This window comes from Equus quagga, chromosome 9, assembly GCF_021613505.1.
Source record: "Equus quagga isolate Etosha38 chromosome 9, UCLA_HA_Equagga_1.0, whole genome shotgun sequence".
NCBI classification, from domain to species: domain Eukaryota; kingdom Metazoa; phylum Chordata; class Mammalia; order Perissodactyla; family Equidae; genus Equus; species Equus quagga.
In genome coordinates, this window is record NC_060275.1 from 20,843,905 (window position 1) to 20,870,386 (window position 26,482).

The 26,482-nt window shown below is 37.6% G+C and overlaps 1 protein-coding gene across 14 annotated transcripts in view; it reads left to right on the top strand.

Annotated features, from left to right (window-relative positions):
* The first annotated feature begins 254 nt into the window (after positions 1 to 254).
* TCF4 (transcription factor 4) overlaps positions 255 to 26,482 on the top strand; it is a 347,611-nt gene continuing 321,383 nt past the window's right edge. For 8 of the 14 annotated variants that reach the window (XM_046671254.1, XM_046671261.1, XM_046671260.1 and 5 more), the window contains exons 1-3: positions 1,854 to 1,996; positions 2,883 to 2,974; positions 4,611 to 4,683. In XM_046671254.1, coding sequence (XP_046527210.1) covers positions 2,903 to 2,974; positions 4,611 to 4,683 — 145 coding nt within the window. In that variant the 5' untranslated portion in view covers positions 1,854 to 1,996; positions 2,883 to 2,902. Of the gene's footprint in view, positions 443 to 462; positions 747 to 1,456; positions 1,567 to 1,853; positions 1,997 to 2,882; positions 2,975 to 3,958; positions 3,977 to 4,610; positions 4,684 to 26,482 lie in introns of those variants that run through there. The other 6 variants (XM_046671258.1, XM_046671255.1, XM_046671257.1 and 3 more) reach the window with 6 other exon arrangements.

A 26,482-nucleotide genomic window follows, 5' to 3' on the forward strand; every position in this document is an offset into this window, starting at 1 on the left:
GGAGCCCGCAAACAGCCCCAGCCTCGGTAGCCCTGGCAGTTCGGCCCCACGCGCGACGCACCCCCAAGCCCCGCCACCCGCCTCCGGTCCCGGAGGAGGCGTGGCCCGCAGCGCCGCCATCTTGGTCGCCTCTCTAGGCGCTCTGTTTACCACTCTATGGTCGCCCGCTCCCGCCCCGCCCCTCCCCAGTCATTGTCTGGAGGAGCAGCCACGGCCGCAGCGCCTTCTCTTTATAAGCCCGCAGTGCCCGGATGTGAATGGATTACAATGTATCTTTCAGGGAAACCTATTATTATCAATGTGACTCCACGGGGGAGTCAATGGTGATGATGATGAGCAGGAGGAGGATGATGATGAGACACCTCTAAACTTGGAACAAGTTTAAGACTTTAAGAGGAGAAGAAAAAAAACCCCACCAACAAGATTTGTTTGAGGAAAAATTGTAACTATCTTGTATTGATATTTTTTTTGTAAACAATAAGAAAAAGTTGTTGGATTTTTTTTTTAATGATTTCTTTTTTGGGGGAGGGAATTTTGTTGCAGTTTTATGGTGGAAAATGCAAAAACCAGAGCCAGGTGCATAATTTTGTATTCTGTGGATATCCCTGGAGCAGAACTGAGTACCAGTTAAAATACTTTTTTGGGGGATACACATGTGAGATACTAAGTACTTGCAGAAGATTTTTGTCTCTCTTTTTAAAGTCACTTTCCTTGGAATATTGTGAGCATATTTGTGGCCATTTAAGGTAACGTTACAATTTGCTGTCAGAGTAAACTGTTTGTAATTTAATTTAATTTTTTAAATGTCGATCCCAATGTTTTATTAAAACAAAAGGAACAACCTATTAAATAATTGCCAATGGGAAAAAGTGTGTGCATGCATTTTGTGTATGTACTCGCACATCTAGCAATAACACGATTTGTAGAATGTGTATTTTAACACACGTTAAAATAGTGTCTGTTGCATATACTGGATAAAGCACGCTTGTTATTACAAAACGATAGAATTACGAAGCTTAATTTTTATCCGAAAAAGTGGTGTGAAAAAGTATGTTTTAAGAGTATGCAGGGCCTGTAATGGTAAAGGTTGAATTAAAAACTTATAGAGCTGGCGAACGCGGACTTAGCGTGCCTAGGAACTCAACTGTAAAAACAAAACAACATCCACCCTCAAAAATAGCCTTTTTTTTTTTTGGCGAAGTTTACAGCTATACTATTCTGTGACTTAAAAGGGAGGGGAAAGAAAGTAGGCAATTCAGGTTTGGCCCCCGACGCAAAATTACCGAAATGAAAATCTCTCCGGCAAAATGTGGCTTGGTTTATATATGGAAAAGAAAAATATTGTCCTCTTGGCAAAGTCTTTTTGCATCACGTGTATTTGCAGCCTAGTATAAACTTGCTTTGCCGTGTGTGGATGTGTGAGTGAGAGGGAACGAGAGTCAAAGAAAGAAAGAAGTGAAGGGATGTAAACTCGAATAAATTTCAAAGTGCCTCCGATGGATGAAACGGGCAAAAACTGAACTGTTCAGGCTTCAGATTGTAACTGACGATCTGAGGGAAAATGAGGTGCTCGATGAATTTTCGTTTGTATTTTTTTGCGAGGCGGGGGAGGTTTTGAGATTTTTTTCTTGTGGGGGGGTGCATCCCAGCCAGCCCGACCGGAGTGTGCCGCGTCTCCCCGCCGGAGCCCCCCCACCCATTTCTTTGCTGAACTTGCAATTCCGTGCGCCTCGGCGTGTTTCCCCCTCCCCCCTTCCCTCGTCCCCTCCCCTCCCCGGAGAAGAGAGTTGGTGTTAAGAGTCAGGGATCTTGGCTGTGTGTCTGCGGATCTGTAGTGGCGGCGGCGGCGGCGGCGGCGGCGGCGGCGGCGGCGGGGAAGGAGCAGGAGCGGGCGCGGGCGCAGGAGCAGGAGGTGGTGGTGGTGGAGGCAGTGGTTAGACATGAACGCCGCCTCGGCGCCGGCGGTGCACGGAGAGCCCCTTCTCGCGCGCGGGCGGTAGGTACCGGCGCCGGCGGGGCTCGGCGGGGCTGATGCGCCGGGCGGCGCGGGGCTCGGGCTCGGCGGCCCCGCACGCGGCTCCGCGCCTGCGGTGCCGCGGGCTCCCGGCTCCCGACGCTCCCAGAAGAGACACCCCTTCCCCTCCAGCGCCTCTTCCCTCCCCCTCATCTCTACCCCCCCACCCCCCTTCCCCAGCATTGCCACTTGGAGGGACCGATGACTTTGCCAAGGGCCTGACTTTAATTTTTACAACCCTTTCTTTCACAAATTAGGGTGCTGGACAATTACAGGACCCGACCCTCCACTCTGCTCCCCGCCTTTCTCCGACCCTGTCACCCCTCCCCCTTTGGACGTGTTTTCACTCCAGAGACGCTCATCTTTAATTTCTTTATAGCTACTTTGAAATGCAGAGGGGAGTGGTGTGTGTGAGTGCGTGTGTGTGCGTGTGTTTGAGTGTGTGAGTGTGTGTGAGGGGGGTGGGGTAGGGTGGAGGGTGGGGGGAAAGTTGAGACCGGATCGTTCTGAGTAGTTTCTCTTTTCTCTGTGATCCATTCATTTCTCGCTCTACCTCCTGTTGCATAAAATGATGCGCTGAAGAGCGGCTTTTTTTTTTTCCTTCCGGGATTTGGTTTTATAGTGGATGTTACCGGTTTTGATCGTCTCTTTGGAAATACAATATCAATATCGCTTTTTTTTTCTTTTGCTATTGCTGCCTATTCCATCTTAAAAAAAAAAAACTCTCCCATCCCTCCCTCCTTTCCACCTTAATCCCACCCGCCCCCACATCCCCACCCCCAACCCCCCCAGTCTCCAAAAATCCGATTGTGTTTTCTCTAAGGATTGGGACTGGATTTTCTGATTGCGGTTATTTCCATGTTTCTAGGTTTGTGTGATTTTGCTAAAATGCATCACCAACAGCGAATGGCTGCCTTAGGGACGGACAAAGAGCTGAGTGATTTACTGGATTTCAGTGCGGTAAGAAAGAACGGTGGAAACTAACAACAGCTGTGAAACAAAACAAAACAAAAAACCCAAACACTTCAGCTAGAAACCAATAGTAATCTAAAGGACAGGAATAATTTTTAATTGGCTGAATCCTTGGTAAACATAAAGGTCTTTTTGATAAGTTTTTAACTACAATTTTTGGGTGTGATGGACGAGTCAGGCTTTTTTTTTTTTGAGTCTAATTACTTGCCTTGAGTTCCCTACACACCGAACCCCGAAAATAATGGAATCTCAGCCCAATGGAAAGGAAAAACAGACACCCCTAAAACTGTGAACCACCCCTAAAACTTGGCCTTTTCTGAACATTTTGAGTACTAATACTGTGCACTACTCATGTTATTTATTTTGTTCTGAAAATGGGAAAGAGATATTAGGAGACCCAGTTGTCTCTTAATTAAAGTTTTAAACTGATGATGCTTTGGTTTAGTAGGACCTGTAGTCCTAGGTAACATCTTTTCCTGGGATTCTGAAAACTCTAATGTGTATCCTGAGCATACATTCTTTAGAACCCTTTAGACTGTTTCTGTAAATTTCATAGTCGTGAGATCAGCACAAAGCAGAACTTAGACACTTGTGGAGTTTTACGGCTGTACTTGGTCCTTCTCCATCCCTCTGCTTCCCTTTCCCAAACGTGTCAGGGGAATTAATTCATTTTTAATGCCAGATGAGTTTGGTGTAAGATGCATTTGCAAAGCAAAATAAAAAGAATCCACAAAACACACAAATAAAATCCAAACCGCCTTCTAAGTGGGGCTCTTTCATGTTGCTGCTGCCGCTGCTGCTACTGCTGCCGCTGCCGCTGCCGCTGCCGCTGCTGCTGCTGCTGCTGCTGCTCTTGTAGACCTTTTGGAGACATGGCTTTCGGAAGTTTTGCCAGGAAACGTAGCCCTAGGCAGCTTCGTAGCCCCCTTTCTGCTTGCTGCACTTTCTCCATTCGTTCCTTTGCTTCTTGCAGGCTCTGACTCAGGGAAGGTGCGCATTATCCACTAGATACGTCGAAGAAAAGGGAAACCAATTAGGGTCGAAATAAATGCTGGAGAGAGAGGGAGTGAGAGAGAGAGAGAGTGAGAGTGAGAGTGAGAGAGAGAGAGAGAGAGAGAGTCTTGCTTCAAATTGCTCTCATGTTAGAGACGAAATGAGAATTTAGTGCAGGTGGCACTTTTATTTTTATTTGGGTTCACATATGACAGGCAAATCCTATACGGGATGGAAATGGACATTGCCACGTTTATGGCCAAGGTTTTCAATATAAAACAAACAACTTTTTTCTTCTCCTTTGTAAAACTAATGTTTTCTAGAGAGGCCGCTGCCCTCCAACCTGAATTTTGATAACATTATGGGGACTGTGTTTGTTTAAAATGTTGTAGTACTGCCTAGTACTGGCAATCTAATGAGCCTGAGGAAAAAGATAGAGTGCTCATGGGGAGGGGGCTGACTGGTAATGTTGTGCCTGTTTTAGTTTTAAGTTGGAATGGTGATGTATTTTACTAAAATGAACCCTTACCATAAACTCTAAGTTATTTGGTAAGAGTGTGAAAGATCTTTGACTCACTCTGAAGGCACAAATGTCTTTTTTTCAACAGTAATATTTCTTTGTTTCTTTTAGATGTTTTCACCTCCTGTGAGCAGTGGGAAAAATGGACCAACTTCTTTGGCGAGTGGACATTTTACTGGCTCAAGTATGTAAATTCTTTTCTTAGTGTGTAGTTAAATGTTTCTTAGCTGTTTATTCACTCATTGTATATTTTTGGCTCTGTTGAAGTCTTCTGAAAAAGTCATTGAAATTTTAGCCTGTAATGATATGGTTATTTCATTATCCATCAGTGGTATGACTTACACAAAATGTTATCTTTTGCAAAATTAAAATAAGATCTTTTTTTTAATCAAGGAGACTCTCAGAATTCAATCATTTAATTTCAAAGCAATTTTCTAATACAATTGTAATCAAACACGTGAAGCTAAGTCCAATGTTAACATGGGGAAATAAATTAATGTTCCCTATTTGAAAATTGAGGGAAAAATCTAACTTTCAAAAAAAGGGAAAATCCCTTGTAAATAATATCAATTATTAGGTACTATGTATAATTAACCCTTTTAAAAAAATGAGCACTTAATTTAGCAGATGAATGCTGCATAGTAAACCAGAGCTGTAAATAGCCTCTTGCTAATCTGAGAGCTGTATATGAATTCATTTATATTTAAAATATCCTTTTTGGTGCGTTAGCTGTTTCTTTGCTGTAAGCAATTACTTATGCAATGAATTTTTGCTGTATTTAAAGTTGCAAATTTGGAAGGACTTTTACATGTTATAAATGAAAGGTCTTTAGGTGATGCTTAAAAAAGACGTTAGCGCTATTCACAAAGGAATCTCTGTGCGCAATGATTATCTGGCATCTAAGGAGGAGTTTTAATAGAGGACTCTCTGAAGGTCTGTTATTAAAAGTGAATACTGAAAATATGATATTCATTTAAAATGTATTTGTATTTTTGTCCAGTGTATTTCATATCAGAAGGAGGCGTACATTGTTGCCTGCTATCCTTTAGGTTCAAGGCTTAAATCCATTTATGCTTGTTAAACAGCTGCAGAATTTTAGGAGTTCTGGCAGTGGTACAGTACAGTACATTAGACAGAGTACTGTTCTTAAGTCAGACTGGTAAATGTTGACATCTTTTAGCTGTGAGATGCCAGTGGAATTGTAGGTTAACTATTGAATATAATTTCCCATCTCTTAGTTTTCATTTGGTGCTATAGCAATGAAAGAAATCTGTTCACCTTTGTCATTTGTATAATTGGTATGTGTTTATAAAATTAATGGTTTTTAAAAGTTGCTCATTTCCAAATGAGTTACTTCTCTTTCTTCTGGTTCCCGTAAGTCCAAGGAAAGTTTTATCTCTATAGCTTGAATTATATAAAATATGAGATGCCTCTTGTAGTTATATTGTATCTTTTATTTTTTGGAGTCCACTTTGATTAAAAGTACTACTGACCATATGTTTGTGTTTTACTGTCCTGGCCCTGTTATATTTTCCATTTAGGGACTTAACATTTTTTTTGTTGTATTAGTAGTATATTTTCCAAATTTCTGTATTGTGTTCTCTACACAACCTTGAGGTAAAGATGAATACAAGTGTCTTTTCTAGGCAAATTAATTTTTCATGTTAGACAATATCGAAACAGTAACTTTATCTCTGACAGTAATTTTCTTCACGATTCTGCTTAAGAAAATGTGTATTCAGTTTAAATCTAAAAGTGGATTATGTCAGAAAGGCACAGAGATAGACTGCTTTCAAAGTCAGTGCAAAATACTTCTTTGGACATTGTAAAAACGGACACATTTGGAATAACTTAAGTATATCAGTTTAGATATGGTTTAATAAAGTAAGGTGATTTAGAAGCATGAAATTGTGTTACATTTAAAAAGACAACTGTGTAGCTGGTGCATTTTCTGAGTTCACATTTAAATAAAGTCCTTGCTGTGATGTTTAAGTGTTTGCTGAAAGTACAGGCTGGATAAGTATGAGTATGTATTACATTTTGTTAAATGATCATATGTTGAAACTTACACAGTTCTTAAGACTTCATCCTTAGTGAGACCTGTTATATTTCTAGTAAATATGCTGTGACTATTTTTAAGGTATTGAATTTTAAGTTACACTGTACCAGAGGTGTAGTTTTCAGGCCCAAGCATTTACTTGTAAAGGTAAAAAGTATAGTGGCTATTTTGTTCTGGCTGCTGGATTGAAAATGCAGGGTTTTTATCCAATGCAGTGTGATGGTGACCATAATATATAGGGTACAGATTGGAGTGTTGGTTTTTCTCGTCTCTTCAAGATACATTTGAACACAGGGCTATTAGTGAAGAAAATGGCTTTCATTTCCACTCGATAACAAAGATAAATCCCTTTTAAAGAATAACAAATAGAAAAATGAGGAAAACTGCATTTTTCCCTTTAACTGGAAGGATGAACTAAGAAACTTTAGGCAGAGAAATAATTTTCTAAATTGACTTCAGGTTAATATCCATTGTCCTGAGTGGGCTCAAATGTCGCTTTCATGGGTAGCTTTGAAACTCGGATCCAGAAAAAAGATCCAAACTATAAGTAAACTGTTTGTATTTGAAAAACCTGCTATATTTTTTCAAAGTGACGCGTGGTAATATTTCATGCTTAAAGTTCCCAATAGCATTTGATTCCATCAATATAGGATGCTCCATCGTGATTTGCAATGCGAGAATGAAAATAAAGTGTGGCCATATTCCCTTTAATCTTTCATTTCACAAACATGGTTTTTCCTACCACCTTAAGAAATGGGGAGGCTGCTAGGGAGAATGGAATGTAACCTGAGCTACAGCCTGACATTCCCAGGGAGCATTTTTCACATGAAAGGCTTTTGTCAACCCAGGAAAGGACCAGCAGTTTTTGTTTGATGTTTGCAGGTGTTCAGCAGAGAGCACTAAAACAATTCAGCCATGATGGTTCAGAGCTTCGATGACCTTAACAGGGAGAATTTGGGCTCTGGAATTATTTTTAAGAAATAGTTGTAACCTATGTGGAAACTTATGCAAAGAGATTTAATATCCATTATATCATTGATCTTAAAACAAACTAAAAGCATCCACATGCCTGGACAATTGGAAAGTTATTCTCATTAAAAAGTAGGATGGCAGAGTTACCAAAAGAAAAAAAAAGACACCTAGAGTCTATAACTTATTGATGAATAAGGGCTTAATTTTTTGCTATAACAAAAATACAGTTTATTGAGTTACCTTTGAGTCTTTTGTGAGCAAAAGAGAAATATACTAGCTTTGGTGTCTTTTTAAAAAGTAATTTTAAAGTTGGGCCACTAAAATGATCTGTACTCAAGAACAGCTCTGGTCACATCTGTTACATGTATTTACAGTTAGTCTGTGACGGACACTACATCTTCCTCTCTGAGTGTAAAAGTTGAGCTTTTTTCCCTGGAACTGTTTAGTTTTACTAAGGTGTTCAGCAGTTGTTAAAGATTGCCAAATGAATGGGTGTTTGAACAATTAAGAGCAGCAGTAAAACACACCACATCCCTGTCATGGTCATTTCTGGAACAGGAAAAACATTTCTTGACGTTCATTCAAGTTAGTTCACCTATATCCACATGACACCAAAACGACGCATCAATTTAGTAAATTCAGTGAGAAGAAAAATCAATCCAGCGGGTAGTTTTGTATCACAGACGAGATTCAAATGGTCAGCATCCTGAATCAATTTCCATCTGTACTAGTTTGAGTTCATGCTTATGGCGTGAAAAAAAATTGATCTCCCCTTAAAGGTATTTGTTGAACAGTTATTTAATTGTGTGTGTGTTTGAAAACAGCCTTACTATTACAGTACAATTCATAATGGTTGTATGGCTTTTGCAAAGAGCAGAGTAATTTAATAGGTTAAAAAAAAAGTAAAGTGGCGTTAAACCCGTTATGTTAGAATCATAGAATTTGGGGGTTAGAAACCCCTTAGAAATATACAGCCCAGTGCCTTCATTGTACAGTCAAAGAAAACTGAGGCCCAAGTGAAGGAGGTTCTAAACTGTGCCTTTATTTGCTATTCTAAAACACAAGGTTTGATTTGCTAATTCTCTGTTCTTTATTGGAATAACATTGGTTTCACTACTCTGTTTTTCTGTAATTGGTGTTGCATAATGAGGTGTCAGGATTCCTGTGCTGATATTTATGCTTACAATTGCTTCTGCCTGTGTCCTTTGAAGGCTTTTTAAGATTTGGAGCTAAATTTTGGATTACTGGTCATTCTCTCTTGTCTGATCTCCCCTGTGACTCTTTGCAAGTTGTTAGATTGAATAATAGAGTGTGGATGGGCATGCCACTGACAAAATTAAAGCGCTTCTTAATATGCCAAGTGGTGTGCTATGCACTTTATATTTATTGTATTTTTTTAATCCTCGCAAGAACCCGGTGAGATGCAAGGACTACCATGCTCAATTCATAGATGAGGAAACCGAGATTTAGAAATGTTAAACAGCTTCCTCTGAGCAGTCAGTCATGAATTAGGTTTTAAAGCCAGGTTCTTTTCTCACACACACATGCACATGCATGCGCACACACGCAGAGTCAGATATAGGTTATCTTTTTCAAGACTATATAGGCATAAAAATGTCTTATTGAGGCTTGGAATAGAATACTGTTCCTGATCTTTAGAGTAGATAAGCATTTTTTAAAAACATATTTAAGATAATAACATGAACCACACCCATTATTTTTCCTGCTTTAGTATCCAAATAAGCTAGCTTTCTAATTTATCTAGGGTTTCAATGTGACTTAGTACGTCTCTCTCATATTATTATTATTTTTTAATTTTTGCAAAGAAAATATGGTAGATATTTTCAAAGTTGTGCTTTTGTTCAATTGTAAGTTGACAGTCTGCATGGGTACCAGTGAAAATATTTTGTTTTCAATTATTTTTATATACCTAGTCAAACCAAAAGTTGAGATAACCACACATGCTCTGTTAATATCTAAAAAATAAAGATTTCCTGTCTTTATAAAAGAAGTTTTGCAGTTCATTGTTAGATCTTTGAAACTTAATATTCAAGAACAATAATCCTAAATTCTATCTGCATCACTAAAATAAGCCATTTTGAAGTTTTGATATGTCTATTACCAGACATGTGCTTAAAATGTTGCGTTTTCTAAATTCAGAAGGCAAAAGCAGTACTCTATCTGACACTGGCTTAAGTAAATAAAATGCATTAAACAAGCGTGGGGATCCAAGATCTGTTGAGACTGAAATGCTTAACATTTTTGACAGCATCAGCAAATTATCTTCACCCTACTATTGTAATGAGGAAATCACTTAAATAACAGATGAACAGCTAAGTCACATAAACATATATAATAGAACTATGTAATGAAAGTTTATGCTGTTAATTGCTCGAATCTGTCTTAAATGCTTAGAATCATGGAGCAGTAAAGACTGTCATGTAAACAGTTTTGTTTTGAGCTTAAAATTATTCCTTTTTGCTTTCATCTGCTATGATAAACAAAGTAATTTTGTAAGCTTTGCAGATCAAACATTTACTCCTAATGGTAAACTACATTTTATATTGGAAGTTTGCAACCTCGTCCAAGGCGTAGAGTTGAGTCCTGGTGGCCCCAGGCCTGTGATTTTCAACGTTTAGTATTATGATACTATTTAGATCTGTTCCCATAAGCCAAGATAACAGATCTTAAGTTGCCTAATAAGGAACATGGTGTGTTTTGAAATGCTCTTCAGTTTACAAGTCCTGAACCAAAATGTTCTTGGCCAAACCTTTAGAATTTATATCTATATGTTGAGTAAGTCAGATCTTGCACAGACATAGCATCAAAATGAAGCTAGACAGAAACAAAAAAACCTCCCCATTCCTTATCTTTTGTATTTTATGAGCTATTTTTTATGACCAGGTGTTCTTTCAAGTTAATTAGATAGTGCTCAGTATTAGAGAAAGTAAGGTAAAACACATCATAGGGTTTTTTTAAAGGTTATTTTTGTTACTGGTTTCTTATTACTCTGAATAAAATTTTCAAAATCGACCACCAAATTTATAAGCTTACATGTGGATTATCCATTTTCTAAATCTGTGAGCCCACTTAGACTCAGCAATAAGATATGCACATGAGTTTTAGGTGGATACCTTTGGACCATATGTCGCTTAGTGCTTATGAGAGAGATGGAAGAAAAGTGGCAATTTAATCTTTAGAGAAGATTGGTTAACACTTTGTTATAAGTAATATTTATATGTATATATATTTTTTATGTCAGACTCACAGGAATAGCAAAAGTGTTGAAAAAGGTTGTCATGTTTACTTTCATTTCAAAAATAAATAAAGGCCCAGTTAATCAGCATATCAAATACCCAGGTGTGTTTAAAATCAGTTTATATGGATGAATTTCAGGGCTGTAAGAAAGTATTTTATTTAAAGGTGCAGCCACGCGATTGTTCAAATGGATGCTTTTGTACTTTTTTGTGACAATTAACATTTAATGAATGACTTTCTAGACTGCCATTGGTGGTAATTACGATACGTAGTTTATTAACTGCACTCCATTGTCGGAGGTGCCTGTATTGATTTGTTTTGCAAACAAACCTTCACACGTTCAGCAGTATTTGTACATTACTTTTTAAAGAACCTGTTTCATTTGCTGATGCTGATGATGTTGCCTCTAAAAATTTTAGCTTACAGATTCTCATGTACTAGAATGCCTCTTTGATCAGAGTGATTTTAACTGAATTAAAAATTCATCAACTTTTCAGCTATAAAAATTTTGCACTTAGATCTTCGGGGCATCCCCAAAAAACTACAAAATTTTGTTTTTCAAACAAAGAATTTTGAGAAATTCAGATTTACGGGAGACTTTAGAGATGCTCTATTGTTTCTTAGGTAAAGAGCCAAGGTTTGGGAGGGTTAAAAGTCTTTTGCCTAAATCATACAGTTGGTTATTGGCTCTAATAGGACACAAATACAGATGTCCTGACCCGCTGGTCAGGGACCCCATGCTGCTTTTAATTAAGGTTTGGACTCAATCCGTTTGTACCAACTGTATGTTTCTTAAGAAGAGGAAAACTTGTATAATTTACCATTTCTGAAAAAATAATAAAAACCCAGATTGTGAGGGATGGACATTGTAATCCGGCTCACTTGTCATCACGTGTTCTAATTTGGCTAAGGCAGTTGACGAATCACTGTTAAAATGTATTGTGTTATTAAAAATAACAAAGTAAGACCTATGATTAAATATCGGGGCTGTAATTTAATCTCAGGGGTTCTGGTGCTGTTCATAAACCATTTGGCTTTTTTCTGTAACAGATGACGTCAAAATACAGCTTGATTGAGTTATGACCCTGGTTACAGGAGCACCTGCCTGTGCCTCTTTACTTCATGGCATGTCAGCATTTCCATTACAAACTTTTCTTTTTCTCTGACATTTTTAACTTTGAATAGTTAAACTGGACTGATGGTTGGCATATAAACTTGCAGTCCCCTGGGAAAAGACTATTTTCCCAATAAAACAGAGAAGGTGGTGACAAAGCCCCGTTACAGAATACCTCTTAGAATGTTCTTTCTTGCTTTAATCTTCCATTAATTTAAACGTTCCTTTTTGGGCTACTCAGCTGCATTGCAAAGCATCCAAATGGAAGGGTTTTAATCTCAAATTTCTCAAGTGAAGGCTTAAATAAGAGGTATTTAGAGGACTGTTAAATTAGGAAAAGATCTATGCAGGAGGATGTTGAAATGATAGCTCTGGACACTCTGGTTTTCATATTGTATAAGATGCTGCAGAGCAGATATGAAAAACATGCAAATTGGTGTACCTGGTCAGTAATTACTTTTATATCCACTTAAGATGAGTAAAAATGGATAGGGAATGGTTTAGGAAGGTGTATTTATTGTTATCACTGTCTGGAGCTTGTAACAGAGCTTCCATTTTGCCCCTTGGTTTTACTCTGTTGGCAGTGGAGATTGGGTGTTGTTTGTATCTGTCTAGCTAGTTATTTATCTACCTGTCATAATTCTTACTGATGGATCATGGAATATGTACTTTTAGCACATGCTATGTTCAAACCCCTGTGTTAGCAGTTGTGGGATGAAGAGCCCTTTGTGCAAGAAAGGTCCTGCCCTGGGAGGGTATGTATTCTGACAGAAAAGAGTAGAAAACCACGTACATAATTAATACTCAGTGTCCAGAAGACAAGTGTCATTCATGCTGTGGGAGTTTAGATAAGTAAAAACTTATTTCTTGCTGGGGGAAATGAATAATGAAGACTTCAATGAGCAAATCGACTCTGATCCTGGAAGGGGAGCGATAGGATTTCGACATGGGGATGTTGGGACTGAGCATTTTATGTCAAGATCACTGTGTACCAGGCACAGAGGAAGGAAGGCTACTGCAAAGGGTAGATTAAAGAGCACCAGAAAGAAAGTCTCCTTAGCCTGTGGTGGAGTCAACTCTGGTCTAGGTATCTGCGGTGACTTCCAGGCAAACATCTCTATCTTGGATGTCCTTTTTCTTTCTTTCCTGATTTTGGGTTTTCTTGGGAGTGTTAGAGATTATAATCTAGTTTCCTTCCCGAAGCATATGTTTTTAGTGTAGTGTCAGGATGGAAATCAAGGTTTTTATGTCCCCAGTTCCAAACGCTTCCTATTATACCATTCAGCAATGGAAATTTTCTTGAGCCAAAATGATAGCTACTTTGGAGAAGATTATTTGTTTAACTGATTTCTGGAAACCTAGATTCTTTTGCAATATTGCTGCTAACTAGCTGTTCGTATTGACAAAATGATTAGAACCTCAAAGCCTGCATCTGAAAATTGAGAAAATAATTTGAAACTCTCTAGGACACTTCACGAGGGGTTTTATACTAAAAAATATTTTCAGATTGCAAAAATTCACCATTTTAATAACAATTATTATTATTACCATCACCATTGCCAGTTCCACTTCTTTTAGTTCAAAAGCGAGTAGGGAAATGTAGTTATTATTGCCATATAACCCATGTGGAAATGCATTTAAAAAACTTTTTCAAAGATATTGTTATCTTAGCCAAAACTTATATAATGTTTGTAAGAAAATTATGGAGTGGCTAGATATACCTTTGGCTAAAATCTATCATAATTACATCACAAATAGGAAAAAATATATATATATACCATCCTCTCCTCAAGTATTGATGAGTTCAGATTAAAGTGTCTTTCTCTCTGTGACCTCCAGGTATTTCAAAGTAGCACATCTTCCAGTTTCCACAAGGAGCCAAAAATTCAAGTGATGATTGAAATAGCCTTAGGAAGAATTTATTAATGAATGATTGTGTTTGCCACAGAGTATAAACAAGATTTTTATGACAAACAGAATATTCTAGACCCATTTTTAACAATGTCCTTTACGAACCTATGTATTCCCAAAACAGCTTCTTCACTTTCAAAAATAAGGGATTCATATTTAAAATATTTTGCACCCTTACAGCTTTAAACTCAGCGAGAAAAAATTTGGTCATCAAGTGGTAGTAATATTTCAAGATTGAATATATAATTTCATACATAACCTAATTTTGTAATTTTGGAAAGAGAGACCAAGCAATATTCAATTCCAATCCTTGTTCAAATAATCGTTCTTTGTTGTGTACCTTCTCGAACATCACTGTCCACTGATGTCCCAAACCATTGAATGCTTTTCTCTTCTCTTGTGGTCACTGTGATTTTTTATCTAGTTAGTTTTAGGCATGGGGTTACTTTTCTTTCGCATAGTATTTTCCCCTGATTTTATTAGCTTATTATCCTTCAATTTATCTTTTCGGCCCATGTTGAACTATTTCTCTTTTGCATGGGCTGTATGTTTGCGGTGTCCCACTTCTGCGGATGGTCTACACTTGAATCTGTAGTAATTTTAATAGAATTGGATAAGGTGAGAAATATTCCATCATTACTTTAATTAATTAATTTTACTTAAAAAGTTCCATTATTATTAAAGCCCGATTGTTTAAAGAATGTTGAAAGCTTCAGAAGAGTGACAGGGATGTATGCACATCATGTTATTTTTTTTTCAGGGTGAATATATTTCACTGGAGTAACAATAGAATTATTGAGAATTATTAACTTTCATTTACTCATTTGTTCATTCATTCAGTAAATTTTTTTTTTTTTAAGATTTTATTTTTCCTTTTTCTCCCCAAAGCCCCCTGGTACATAGTTGTATATTCTTAGTTGTGGGTCCTTCTAGTTGTGGCATGTGGGATGCCACCTAAGCATGGCTTGATGAGCGGTGCCATGTCCCCGCCCAGGATTCGAACTGGTGAAACCCTGGACCGCCAAAGCAGAGCACGTGAGCTTAACCCCTCGGCCACGGGGCCGGCCCCTCAGTAAATGTTTTTTGAGAGCCAAGACAATTTATAGTGCTAGATACTACGGTGATATAAAGAAGAAAAAAAATTTCGACTTCAGCATTGCAATTGGAGCACAATATTGCTGTTGTTAGGTAAAAGTTCTACAATGATTCAATCAGAAAGTACTTTTAAAATAAGTGGTGTGGAAATACAGAATTAGACTTCTTTAGGAGGCACCTTTCAAATATAACTAAGTGCAGACTTCGCATTTCCAACTGAAGCATAGAAATCCTAGAATCTGTGCACATGTCTACTTCTGCGTGAATATGAAGAAAGGAGAATGGATTCAAATGGTGATGCAAATTGGACCTGGAAGAGTATTGTTATGAATGTACTCTCAGGTTTAGTACCATAGACTCTTTGGGAGGCAATGACAATTATGTTCCATTTGTCCTTTTTGAGTGGAAATTAAAATTTTGGATTTATAGATAGTGCACATTTACTTCAGGCGCACTAGGTGTGCATGGCTTATCTTTTTTATTCCCACACTTAAATTTTTTAATATTTATTTTTAAACTTCTATGCAGTAAAATTATTCATTTACTTTTAAAATTAGATAATTATTTATTGAGCACTTATCATGTCAGATGCTGTGCTGGGTCCTGTAAATAAAATGATGAGCAGGACAGGTATGTTCCTGCATTGACTAAATGAGGGGGACAGACATTAACTCAAGAATCAAGCGAAGGAATGTCCCTGTCCTATGTTTGGCATTGGAGGAGTGCATGGCATCAGACAGGTTTGTGGTAGGGATATCTGACTAAGCCGAGCAGTCAGGCGAGGCTTCCCTAGGCTGGCACACCTGGACTGAGGTCCGATGGAGTATGGGGAGTGAAGTGGGCTGGGGAGATAGGTTCCATGCAGAGAGAGCAGGGCGTGGTGGTTGGGGAGGAGACTAGAGCATGGTTTGAGCCGAGGCTAGGGAGAGGGGTAGGGGCCAGATCATGCAAGACTGAATGATAGGGAGCCTGTGCAGTTGCTATGATCAGATTTGTGCCTGGGAATCTCGCTGCAGCCCAGAACATAGCCCTCAAGGGTAGTCGGTATGAGTGGGCCAAACCAGATGTGAGGTTTCTGCAGAAATCCAGGTGAGAGACATGGTCCGACATGGTGAGTGGTGAAGTTGGAAAATTGACTGTAGACCTGATTTGAAATCTATAACTTCAGCCGACTAGAGAGGGACCATTCATAGTGGGTACTTGCTTTTTTTTGCATGTGAAACTTCCTATAACTTGCAAATCAACTATACTTTATACCTTTTTTTTTTTAACTTATTTATTTATTTATTCATTTTTTTGAGGACGATTAGCCCTGAGCTAACATCTGCTGCCAATCCTCCTCTTTTTGCTGGGGAAGACTGGCCCTGAGCTAAATCCGTGCCCATCTTCTCTACTTTATGTGTGCGATGCCTGCCACATACTTTATATGTGGGATGCCTGCCACAGCGTGGCTTGCCAAGTGGTGCCATGTCCATACCGGGTATCCGAATTGGTGAACCCCAGGCCTCCAAAGCGGAATGTGTGAACTTAATCGCTGTGCCACCGGGCCGGCCCCTGCTTTATACCTTCTAACAGTAACTGTGAGACCTAATTAAGCTACCCTGTGATATCCACTGTCTTTTTAGCAACCAAGTGCCAGAGAAGTGCTTTTTATTTTCCGAGAAAAGTGGTAGATTGATTTTGCAATTCTGTTGTGAGAGGATGCAAAGATGGAAGTGGGAGAACAAGGCAAAAGGGGCTTTTCCTTCTGATTTGATGGTCTTCAGTACTTATGCACTTTTTTTTTTTTTTTTGGAGGAAGATTAGCCCTCAGCTAACTACTGCCAGTCCTCCTCTTTTTGCTGAGGAAGCCTGGCTCTGAGCTAACATCCGTGCCCATCTTCCTCTAGTTTATACGTGGGACGCCTACCACAGCATGGCTGCCAAGCAGTGCCATGTCCGCACCCGGGATCCGAACCAGCGAACCCCGGGCCGCCGAGAAGCGGAACGTGCGAACTTAACGCTCCGCCACCGGGCCGGCCCCAGTTATGCACTATTTAGGCTTCTTAGAGCGTATGTTCTTTTTACCAGTAAACATTGTGACGGTTTAGTTAAACCTGTTGGATTGAATTCATTGAGTACCTGTGGTCAGACATCAGATAACACATCCACAGGATGATACTGAGCCTCTTTATGGGGGAATTTTAGGAGGGAGGTTTGGCTTATATGAGATACTGTCTGAGATCAAAACACTGTTAGTTGATTATGTTTTGTCTGAGGTGGCCCATGGGGGAAAATTGTTTGTTAACTTTTGATTAGGAACAAAATGAAGCTTCCTGTTTTTACAAATCCCAGCTAATATCCATCCTTGGTCTTTTCTATTGTCTGCCTCCTATTTCATCTGACCATCTCCCTCTTTGTCTGTCTCTCTCCCCCTCCATTTTCTCACTAATCTTATTGTTGACTATTGGGAGTCACCTCTCAAACCAATGTTTGTTAGTCCATTTTAGTTAGGAAAAATGTCACCATTCTTTCTGTATATTTACTGTTCAAATTGAAGAAAAAATATCATTCGTTCGTTCTTTCTTTCCTTCCTTTTCTCTCTCTGTCTCTGTCTCTCCTTCCTTCTCTCTCTGTCTCTTTCTTTTTTCCCTCCCACTTCCACCCTCCTCCCTCCCTCATTCTTCCTTTCCTTCCTTCCTTCTTACCTTCCTTTCGTCTTCCCTCCCTCCTTCTCTCCCTCCTTTCCTTCCTTACCCCAGCTAGTAGAGCACTGGGGTAATGCTGTGGGTATGGGTTGAATCCTGATATCTATGCCAGTTAGTAATACTTGGCTCCATGACCCAAGAGCTCTGTGTGTTCCTTGTCAGAAGGGCGCTGAAAGCAGAGAGGCATAGAACCATCTGCGCCGAGCGGAAAACTCCTAAAGCATGTGCCCTGCTGGTGAGGGTGTACATAGGGGAATGTGATGTAAGTGGACATGGGTCACGTGTTGTTCCTGCCTCCTGGAGAATTCCTTCAGCATCTAGGCATGCGTTCGTAACTCTCAGTTAGAAAATAAAATGAAATATAGTTACCTTCCTTTTGCGGTGGGAAGGGCCCACAGAGGGCTTCCACGGTATCTGCAATCGCTTTATTTTTTTGGAAAGAAAAAAATGGTAGAATGTAATGGTTGACAGCTCTATGCTTGAAATATTTTGTAATTAAAAATAAAACAAAAGGAGATCTCTCCCTCTCATTCCCATCCCGCTCTGGGCACAGCCCTCTTTCTAGCCTTCCTTCACATGAAGCAAGAGATTTGTTGTCTCCAGTGACTTCCACTGACTGCTTCTGTATCCCTTCCTCCCGTATTCTTTTAAGTCTAACCCCAACCAAATATTTTGAACCATATTTTATCATGTAATGTTTGACACCTGCCAAATAATATATGTAGCGTATGTAAATTACGAAGCTTAATGATGGCGTGAAGACCGTGGCCCCTCCGCTCGAAATAAGAACTAGAACAGTATCTGAAACTTTGCCCATCTTCCCTGCCAGAGGTAAAAATTCCCTTGTTTTTTTTAAAGTAGTTTTATGACATGTATATATTATCCTTAAACAATATGTTGTTTGGGTTGACTTGATGAAGGATTATAAAAATATTATTATTCTTATACTGTCTTGTGGTACTTGCTTTTTTTACTCAGTGTTACATTTTGAAGATTTCTCCATGTTGTTATATGTGGTGTTAGTTCATTTTCACTGCTAGTGAATATGCCTCAATTTACTTCCGCATTGTTTAGTTGGCAAATCGTTGAACTGATTCTCATTTTTTGGAACTACACACTTTCCTGTACATCTCTTGATGCACACTTGATCATCTCTTTTGATATCTGGAGGGTAGATATTTATGGGTCAGATTGCTGGGTTGTAGAGTACGTGAATGTTCAACATGACAAGATAGTGCCAAATTGTTTTCCAAAGTTTTCTACCAATGTGCATTCCCATGGACAGTGTAAAAGATAACTACTGATGCATAGTGTTGCCTGCCTTTGGTGTTAAATATCTTAGGTGGGATCTAAATATCAAATGTAAAATGTATCTCACTGTGGTCTTAATTTGCATTTCCCTGATAATTAATGAAGTTTAGCATCTCTGTATGCGTTTATCATTCAAATTTGTTCTTATGTGGAATTTCCCCTTCCCTCAATTTTATACTGAGTTGTTGTTCTTTTTCTTATTGATTACTAGGTGTTCTTGATATATTTTTGGATAATAATTCTCAGTCATGCATGCTACAAATACCTTCTCTTATTTTATGACCTGTCTTTTTACCCTCTTTATGACCTTTTTGATGAACAGAACACCTTAAATTTAATGTAGTCAAATTATTATTTTTTTCCTTTTTCATGTTTCATTTTATGTCATGGTTGGAAAATTCTTCTCTACCACAAGATCATAAAGATATTTAATACAATTGGCATAGATTTCGTAGAGTAGGAAGTAGAGGTCCAATTCCATAAATGTCTAAGGTACACATTTGTTCTAGAATCTTTTAGTGAAAATTCCATCCTTTCTCTAGGCATTCACCATGCTATTTCTGTAATGTTGTAAATTTCCATGTTTGTAAGGGTCTTTCATTCTGAGTCCTTTGTTCTAATCTGTGGGCCAGTTTGTCTATGGTTGCTTCAGTACCACATTATAATAAGTTTTATTCTACATTTTGGTATCTGGTAGGTGAAGTCCTTCCTCTTCCTTCTCAAGTCCCGTATGTACACATTTACTTTTGCTATTTGAGGGCCGATGTTCTCTCATAGAAATTTTACAATTAGCTTGTCACGATCTTTTGTAGCCTTTTAGAAATTTTATTGAAGTTGCATAGAAACTAATGATCAATTTGGCAAAAATTAATATATTTTTAATAATGACTATCTCCACTCATGTATCTCTCCATTTCTTTAGGTCTTCTTTGATATCTCAAAATAAAGTTTTATAATTTTCTCCATGAGGTTGTGCATATCTCTTGATGGTTTATTCTTAGGTACTTAATTTTTTTGTTACTGTTGTTAATGGCATTTTCTTTTAAATTAAACATTCAAGTTGTGTGTTGCTGGTATTTATAAATGCTATTGAGTTTTGTGTATTGATTTTCATATTCAGCCATATTGCTAAACTCTCTTATTCTTGCTAAATTCTAAAAATGTCTTTGTGTTTCCTTTAGAATTGTTCCTATAGCTAGTTATAATATGTGTGAATGATGACAATTCTGTTGTTTTTCCTTTGAAATCCCTATACCTGGCTTTTTTTTTTTCTTTTCTTATCTTACTGTGCTATTTAGGATGTCAAGTACACCATTAAATAGAAACAGCAATAGTGGTCATCCTTGTCTTTTTTTCTGATTTTCACTGTTGACATTGATGTTGGTAGATATTTCATGAAGAAAATTTCCTTCCATACGTATTTTGCTAAGAGTTTTATCATGAGTATTGAGTTTTATCAAGTACTTTTTCTATGTATATTTGAATTATATTTTTTTTATCTTCTTTAATTTGTTAATGTTGTGAGTGACATTTATGTTTTTCCCTTTGGTAAACTCCCTTTGCATTTTTGGGATAAAATTAATGTGGTCATGATGTATTTTTATTACTCTCTTAAAAATAATAGCAGTAAAAATATGGATTTTTATGACTTTAAAAAATAATATCAGTTTTCTAATATTTTCTTTGGTATTTTGCACGTGTGGTTATAACTAAGATTGGTATGTAATATTTCTTCTCTGGTTTTGATTTGTCTGGTTTTGACTACAAGGTTATAGTGACCTGTAGAATGAATAAGGGAATATTTCCACTCTGTCTTCTTTGTAAGAGTCTCTATTAGGCTGAAATAGTCTGTTCCTTGAAATTAGGTAAAACTTGTCTGTATAACTATCTGAGTCTGGTGTGAGATGATTTTAAATCACTTATACAGTTTTTAAATATTAAGGTATTATGAATGAGAATTGTACTTTCTTTTCCAGATAGTTTTAAAATTATATATGTGAATAAAATTATATAGTGATGTAAATAATATTTGTCCCATTTATGTAGATTTTTAAATTGATTATCATAAAGTTATTCACAGTATTCTCTTATTACCTTTTTCTTTTTGGTGACAAACATTCTCCCTGAGCTAACATCTGTTGCCAATCTTCCTCTTTTTACTTGAGGAAGATTGTCCCTGAGCTAACATCTGTGTCAGTCTTCCTCTATTTTGTATGTGGGATGCCACCACAGCATGGTTTAATGAGCAGTGTGTAGATCCATGCCCGGGATCTGAACCTGTGAACCCTGGGCCACAGAAACAGAGTGTGCAAACTGAACCAGTATGCCACTGGGCCAGCCCCTCTTATGACCTTTTTAATCTCTGTTAACTCTATAATTGTTTCATTTTTCGTTCCTGATTTTATTTATTTTTTCCTTGCTCAAGATTGGTAGAAGTTTTTCTCATTTATTAGTCTTTTCAAAAAGAAGCAACTTTGGCTTTGTGGATTATTTTTTTAACATTTGTATAATTTTTTTTTATTGTGTTCATTTTCTACTTCATTAAAGTAGAAAATGGTCTTTATTATTGCCTGCTTTCTGTTTGCTTTGGGTGTGTTCTGAGTTTTTCCTAACTTCTTAAGTTGACCACTTAGCTCATTAAGTTGTCATCATTTATTTTTTTTTAATATAAAAACATAAGGCCGTAAAATGCCATCCAAGTACTGCTGTCACTGTATTCCGTAGATTTTAGTATGTAACATGTTCATCATATTTTGTTTATGAGTATTGTAGAGTTTCCGCTATGATTTCTTCTTTGACCCTTGCAGTCTTTATTGGTGCCTTAGAAGGTTTACAGGTGAATGTGTTATTTTTCCTTTTATTATTGACTTCTGATGTCATTTAATTGTTGTCAGAACTGTTCTATGTGACTACAGTTCTTTGGTTCTTGTGAGACTTGCATTATTGTCAGTTTTAATTAATCAGTTTTCATAAATGTTCCATTGTGTGCTTAGGAAGACTGTGTATTCTCTTATAATTGAGTTGAAGGGTCCATGTGTCCAGAAATTTAGATCTTGTTAGTTCTGCCTTAAAATCGTCTATACCTTTACTAATGTTTTTTTTGTCTGACGTACTGTCATTGAGAGAAGTGGATTGAAATAATCCTTTATGATGGTGACTTTGCAAATTTCTCCCTGTTTTGGCTTTATACATATTGAAATTGTGTTATAGCATGCATTCAAAGGTAGAATGACTAGATATTCCTGGTTAATTAAACTCTTTATCCACTTTGTATGTGGTCATCCTCATTCTGCTCTGTTGTCTTAAAATCTATTTGATCTGCTGTTGGTATAGCTAACCCACTTTCTTTTTGGCTAATGTTTGTCTTATGCATCTATTTTTTAGTCTTTATTTATCCCATCCCTGTTGTTATGTTTTAGGTATTCCAGCTACAGCTGGATTTTAATCTTAATCTAATCGGATATCAAATTGTGTATTTATGTTTTCTTTGTACTATGGTTCAGGTCACTTACATGGACTACGACGTGAATGGTGCCTCTTGGGATTGTCAAACATAGTAGCTCTGTGATTACTGTCATCAAAATTCTGGAGTTCCATTTGTATTCTGTCTTATACACTTTTTATTCCCTCCTCTCATTCTTTTAAAGAAATTAATTAAGGTTTTGTTTGTTTCACTTTACTCTCTCATTGTTTGGAATTTACTTCTGTTTTTTAGTGGTTACCTTTGAGATTTACTCTGGCTGGTTATCTGACAAAGACTAAAGCTTGTCTATAGTCTTAACTCTCCTTTGAAGCAATTTTAGGACGTAGAATACCATTCTTTCCATCGCTCTTCTCCCTACTTAGAGTATTTTTGTTTTGAGTTTTAAAATATTTTCTGTTAAATTAGATATTGTTACTTTATAGCCAGCATTTAGATTTCCTAGTTTACTAATTTCTTTGCTCAAAACTTTCTGGCATCTTAGGTTAGACCTTCTTCCTGGAATCGTTTTCATATTTGATGAAGTATATCTTGGAGAAGTTTTTTGGTATAGGGATGTTGAAGGTCAACTCTTATATTTTTGTTGATCCAAAATGTCCTTATTCTTCTTGAAAGATAATTTTACAGAGCACACAATTCCGGGTTGACATTTATTTTTTCTCATTACTCTGACGGTTTTATTTTTCTGCTGTCTTCTGAATTCAGTCATTGCAACTCACGAGAAGTCTGCTGTTGATAGCCATTCCTTTCTAGGACATCTGTCTTTTCCCTGACTTCTCTCTTTTTGATGTTTAGTAGTATTATTTTGTTGCACCTCTCAACAACTTTTGAAAAAATATTCCTTTATTTTTGGTGGAAATTCTGTGCATCTTGCTTCTTTATACCACATTCTCCTGATGTTTTGTTCCTCCTCTTCTTTGCTGGCTGCTCTTCTTCTGCCTGAACTGTAAATTGAGTCCCTCAGAGATCTTATCTTGACCGTTTTTTCCCTCTTCAGCTGAGAAACAGTGTGATGCAGTGCCTCAATCTGGAATCAGATTGGGCTGGTTATCCTCCGGTTATTAGCAGTGTGACCTTGTTTCCTTATTGTAAAATGAGTAGGAACGGTTGTTGGGAGAATTCAATAAGATAATACTTGCCATACACTTAACCCATAGTAGTAACACGTAGTAGGCATTCTGTCCATGTTTACTTTTATTCTCATGTACATTTTCTTCTTAAATCACCTCTTCTGTTTCCAAGATAACAGTTCTCATATGTTACTCCAGTACCATTTGTGTCTTTCAGTGTCAGTTTGTAGAGCTAGCAGTCTATTACATTTGATTTTCCTCCTCTTCTCTTAATATTTGCCTCCCCTAGGTTTCTGCATCTTAGGAATGGCACTACCATGCACCTAGTTAATTAAACCAAAATCTGGACCCCTTCGCCCCTTCCTTTCGTTTTCTCCCCATCTAATCATCATGGAGTTCTGCTCTTCACCTCTCCTTTTACCAGTTGAGTTGAAGGCACCAGCATTTCTTGTCTGGTATACTCTAGTAGCCTCCTACTCTCCATGTTTCCACCTCTTCCCTGTTCAATCCATATTCCAAAGCAACCAGAGTGAGTTTTTAGAAGATGTCAAACAGAGCATTTTGTCTCCCAACTTCAGTGTTTTTCACTGTTATAAACACTTCTAGTGTTTTTAGAATAACTTCTGTACTTTTTTAGCATATCCTAGAGGTACCCCCACAACCTCATGTGGTTTCCTTCTCCTCCTACTCTTTACATTCAGGCTACATTGCTCTTCTTTTAGGTCCATGGACTTTACCAAGCTTTTCTGTTGATTCCGGGCCTTTGCACATGCTGTGGAGCACCTCTTCCCTCACTCTTTGCCTGGCTAACTCCATTCAGATCTCATCTGAAATGCCATTTTCTCAGAGAGGCTTTCTTTGATGTCCCACTCTAAATTAGAACTTCTTTTGAGTCAATAAATAAACTAAATTTATTTAATAAATGATTCAGTAAACATATATATGTAGTTTAATTTGGATCTATTGCTTAGGAGAAATGATAGTTCTATAGGACCATGCTCATTTTAAGTTTAGTCATAGTGTTGTCATTGGAAACCACTAAACTTCTTTCCTTTTGTGTTCATTTATTGGATTTTCAAGGTCGTATAAATTTCTGATGATCATATTATAATTTTTGCATTTTCACGTACATTTTGCGTGTAGAATTTGTCACCAGATAAAATATCAGCCCAAATCAGGCATTGGAGAACTCATACTCACTGAGTTCCGTATGTCAGACACTCTTACATCATTATCTTGTGTAAAGCCCTGAAATCTAGTCATCCCCAAGTGACTAAAGAGGAGATCATGACTCAGAGAATCCCCTGACTTGTCCCAGGCCATAGAGGTAGTATGGGGCAGAGCGTTGGTTTAGTCTAGGTCTTTGAACTCCAGGATGTGAACTCTTTCCGTATATTCTGCCTTATTTCTTCTCTGGGCAAACTCAGAACAAATTGCTGTGGTGAGTACAGGTCACAAATTCTTTCGCATGTATCACATCATATAATATGTCCATCTGGTTCTGGAGGGGGCATGACGTTTTTGACATTTCATTATGGATCACGCTTTTTATTCACTAACTCTTTTATTTCCCAGAGTACCCCTCTGAGGTCTTTGAGTTTACAGATGAGAACAGTTAAACAAGGAACCATTGAGTTCTCTGAGAAGTGACACAATGGAATATTGAATTGTCGATGAGTATTTTTTTATTAGCTGGAGAACAGAAATCTTTTAAGTTTCGATAGTGGTGTCTGTCTTCTGTCTGGTTGGCTGGATATCTATTGATAGGTATCTATGATTCAATATGTTTTACAACAAAATGCAACTAGTACAACTCGTCCTGGATTTTATAGATATTATTCTTAGGAGAAAGCTGTGTTTTCTGTTTTGTTTTTTAAAAAGTTAATTCTTTATAAAGAAAAGTATTAACTGGTTGATGTTCAGTTAGATAATATTCAGTTTAGTTGAATAAATATTCAGTTAGTACTTAGTTATGGCAAAAATCAAGGAGGTGGAACTGAAATTTGGGAAGCGTCATTGGGTGAGTTGGGCCAAGTAGGGTGTCTTTGGCCAGACCAAAGAAGGGACATGGGGGAGGGCTGTGCAAGTGCTGTGAACTGACTTCTCTGCCCAGGGCTTCTCCAGTGCCTTCCATGGCTCTTGCTTCCTTTGCTAAATATTTTGGTTATTGGCAGAGCATTCTGGTTCGAATATTCGTTTTATGTTTTGATTTTATAAAGCTAAAATTTTTTTTTAAAGTTCGTGCTAATAATATTCAGACCCTTATGTTATGGATTTTTACCATTTTTTACCTCTTATGTATGGAGCATCTAGAAAAGCAGTTTTCTTTAAATGAAGAAATCATTCTTCTCTACTAAAGACCTGGAGCATAAACACATGTTTCTGAAACTAGAATGATGTAGAGTAGAGCAGGGGTCAGCAAACTTCTTCTGTAAGGGAGCAGATAATAAATATTTTTTGGTTTTGTGGGCCATACACTCTCTGTTACAAGTCATAAATTCTGCTGTTGTAGCATGAAAGGACAGCAAGTAACCCAAAGAGCATGACTGCATTCCAATTAAACTTTGTTTACAAAAACAGGCAGTCGCTGGATTTTGGCAGGGTGTGGGGAGGGCACGGCGGGCAGACCCTCAGTCTAGAGAAATGTATTTTAGCCCTAGGTGTAAAGAAGGATAGGCTTCTCCTCCCGGCCTTCTCCATTATGACAACTCACTGTAAATCTCAACGAGTGAATTTATTCATTTGAAAAGTGGGACAGTCATATATTTTCTTGTATGGGTGATATTTGTTTTCTTTATCTTTTCATGTATTTAATTTAATAATACTATTGTAATGGTGAGAATGTATTACTTTTATAAACAGAACAAACTATTTAAAAATTAAAGCCCCAAGCTAAATGAAGAACGATATCAGAAAAAAACATCATGTATGGGAAAGAATTTTGTATGGAGTAGATCGAATTCTTTGTGGAATCAGGATGGACATAAATAGGTCAGTAAATAAGTATCAAGTGTAAAGATGATTA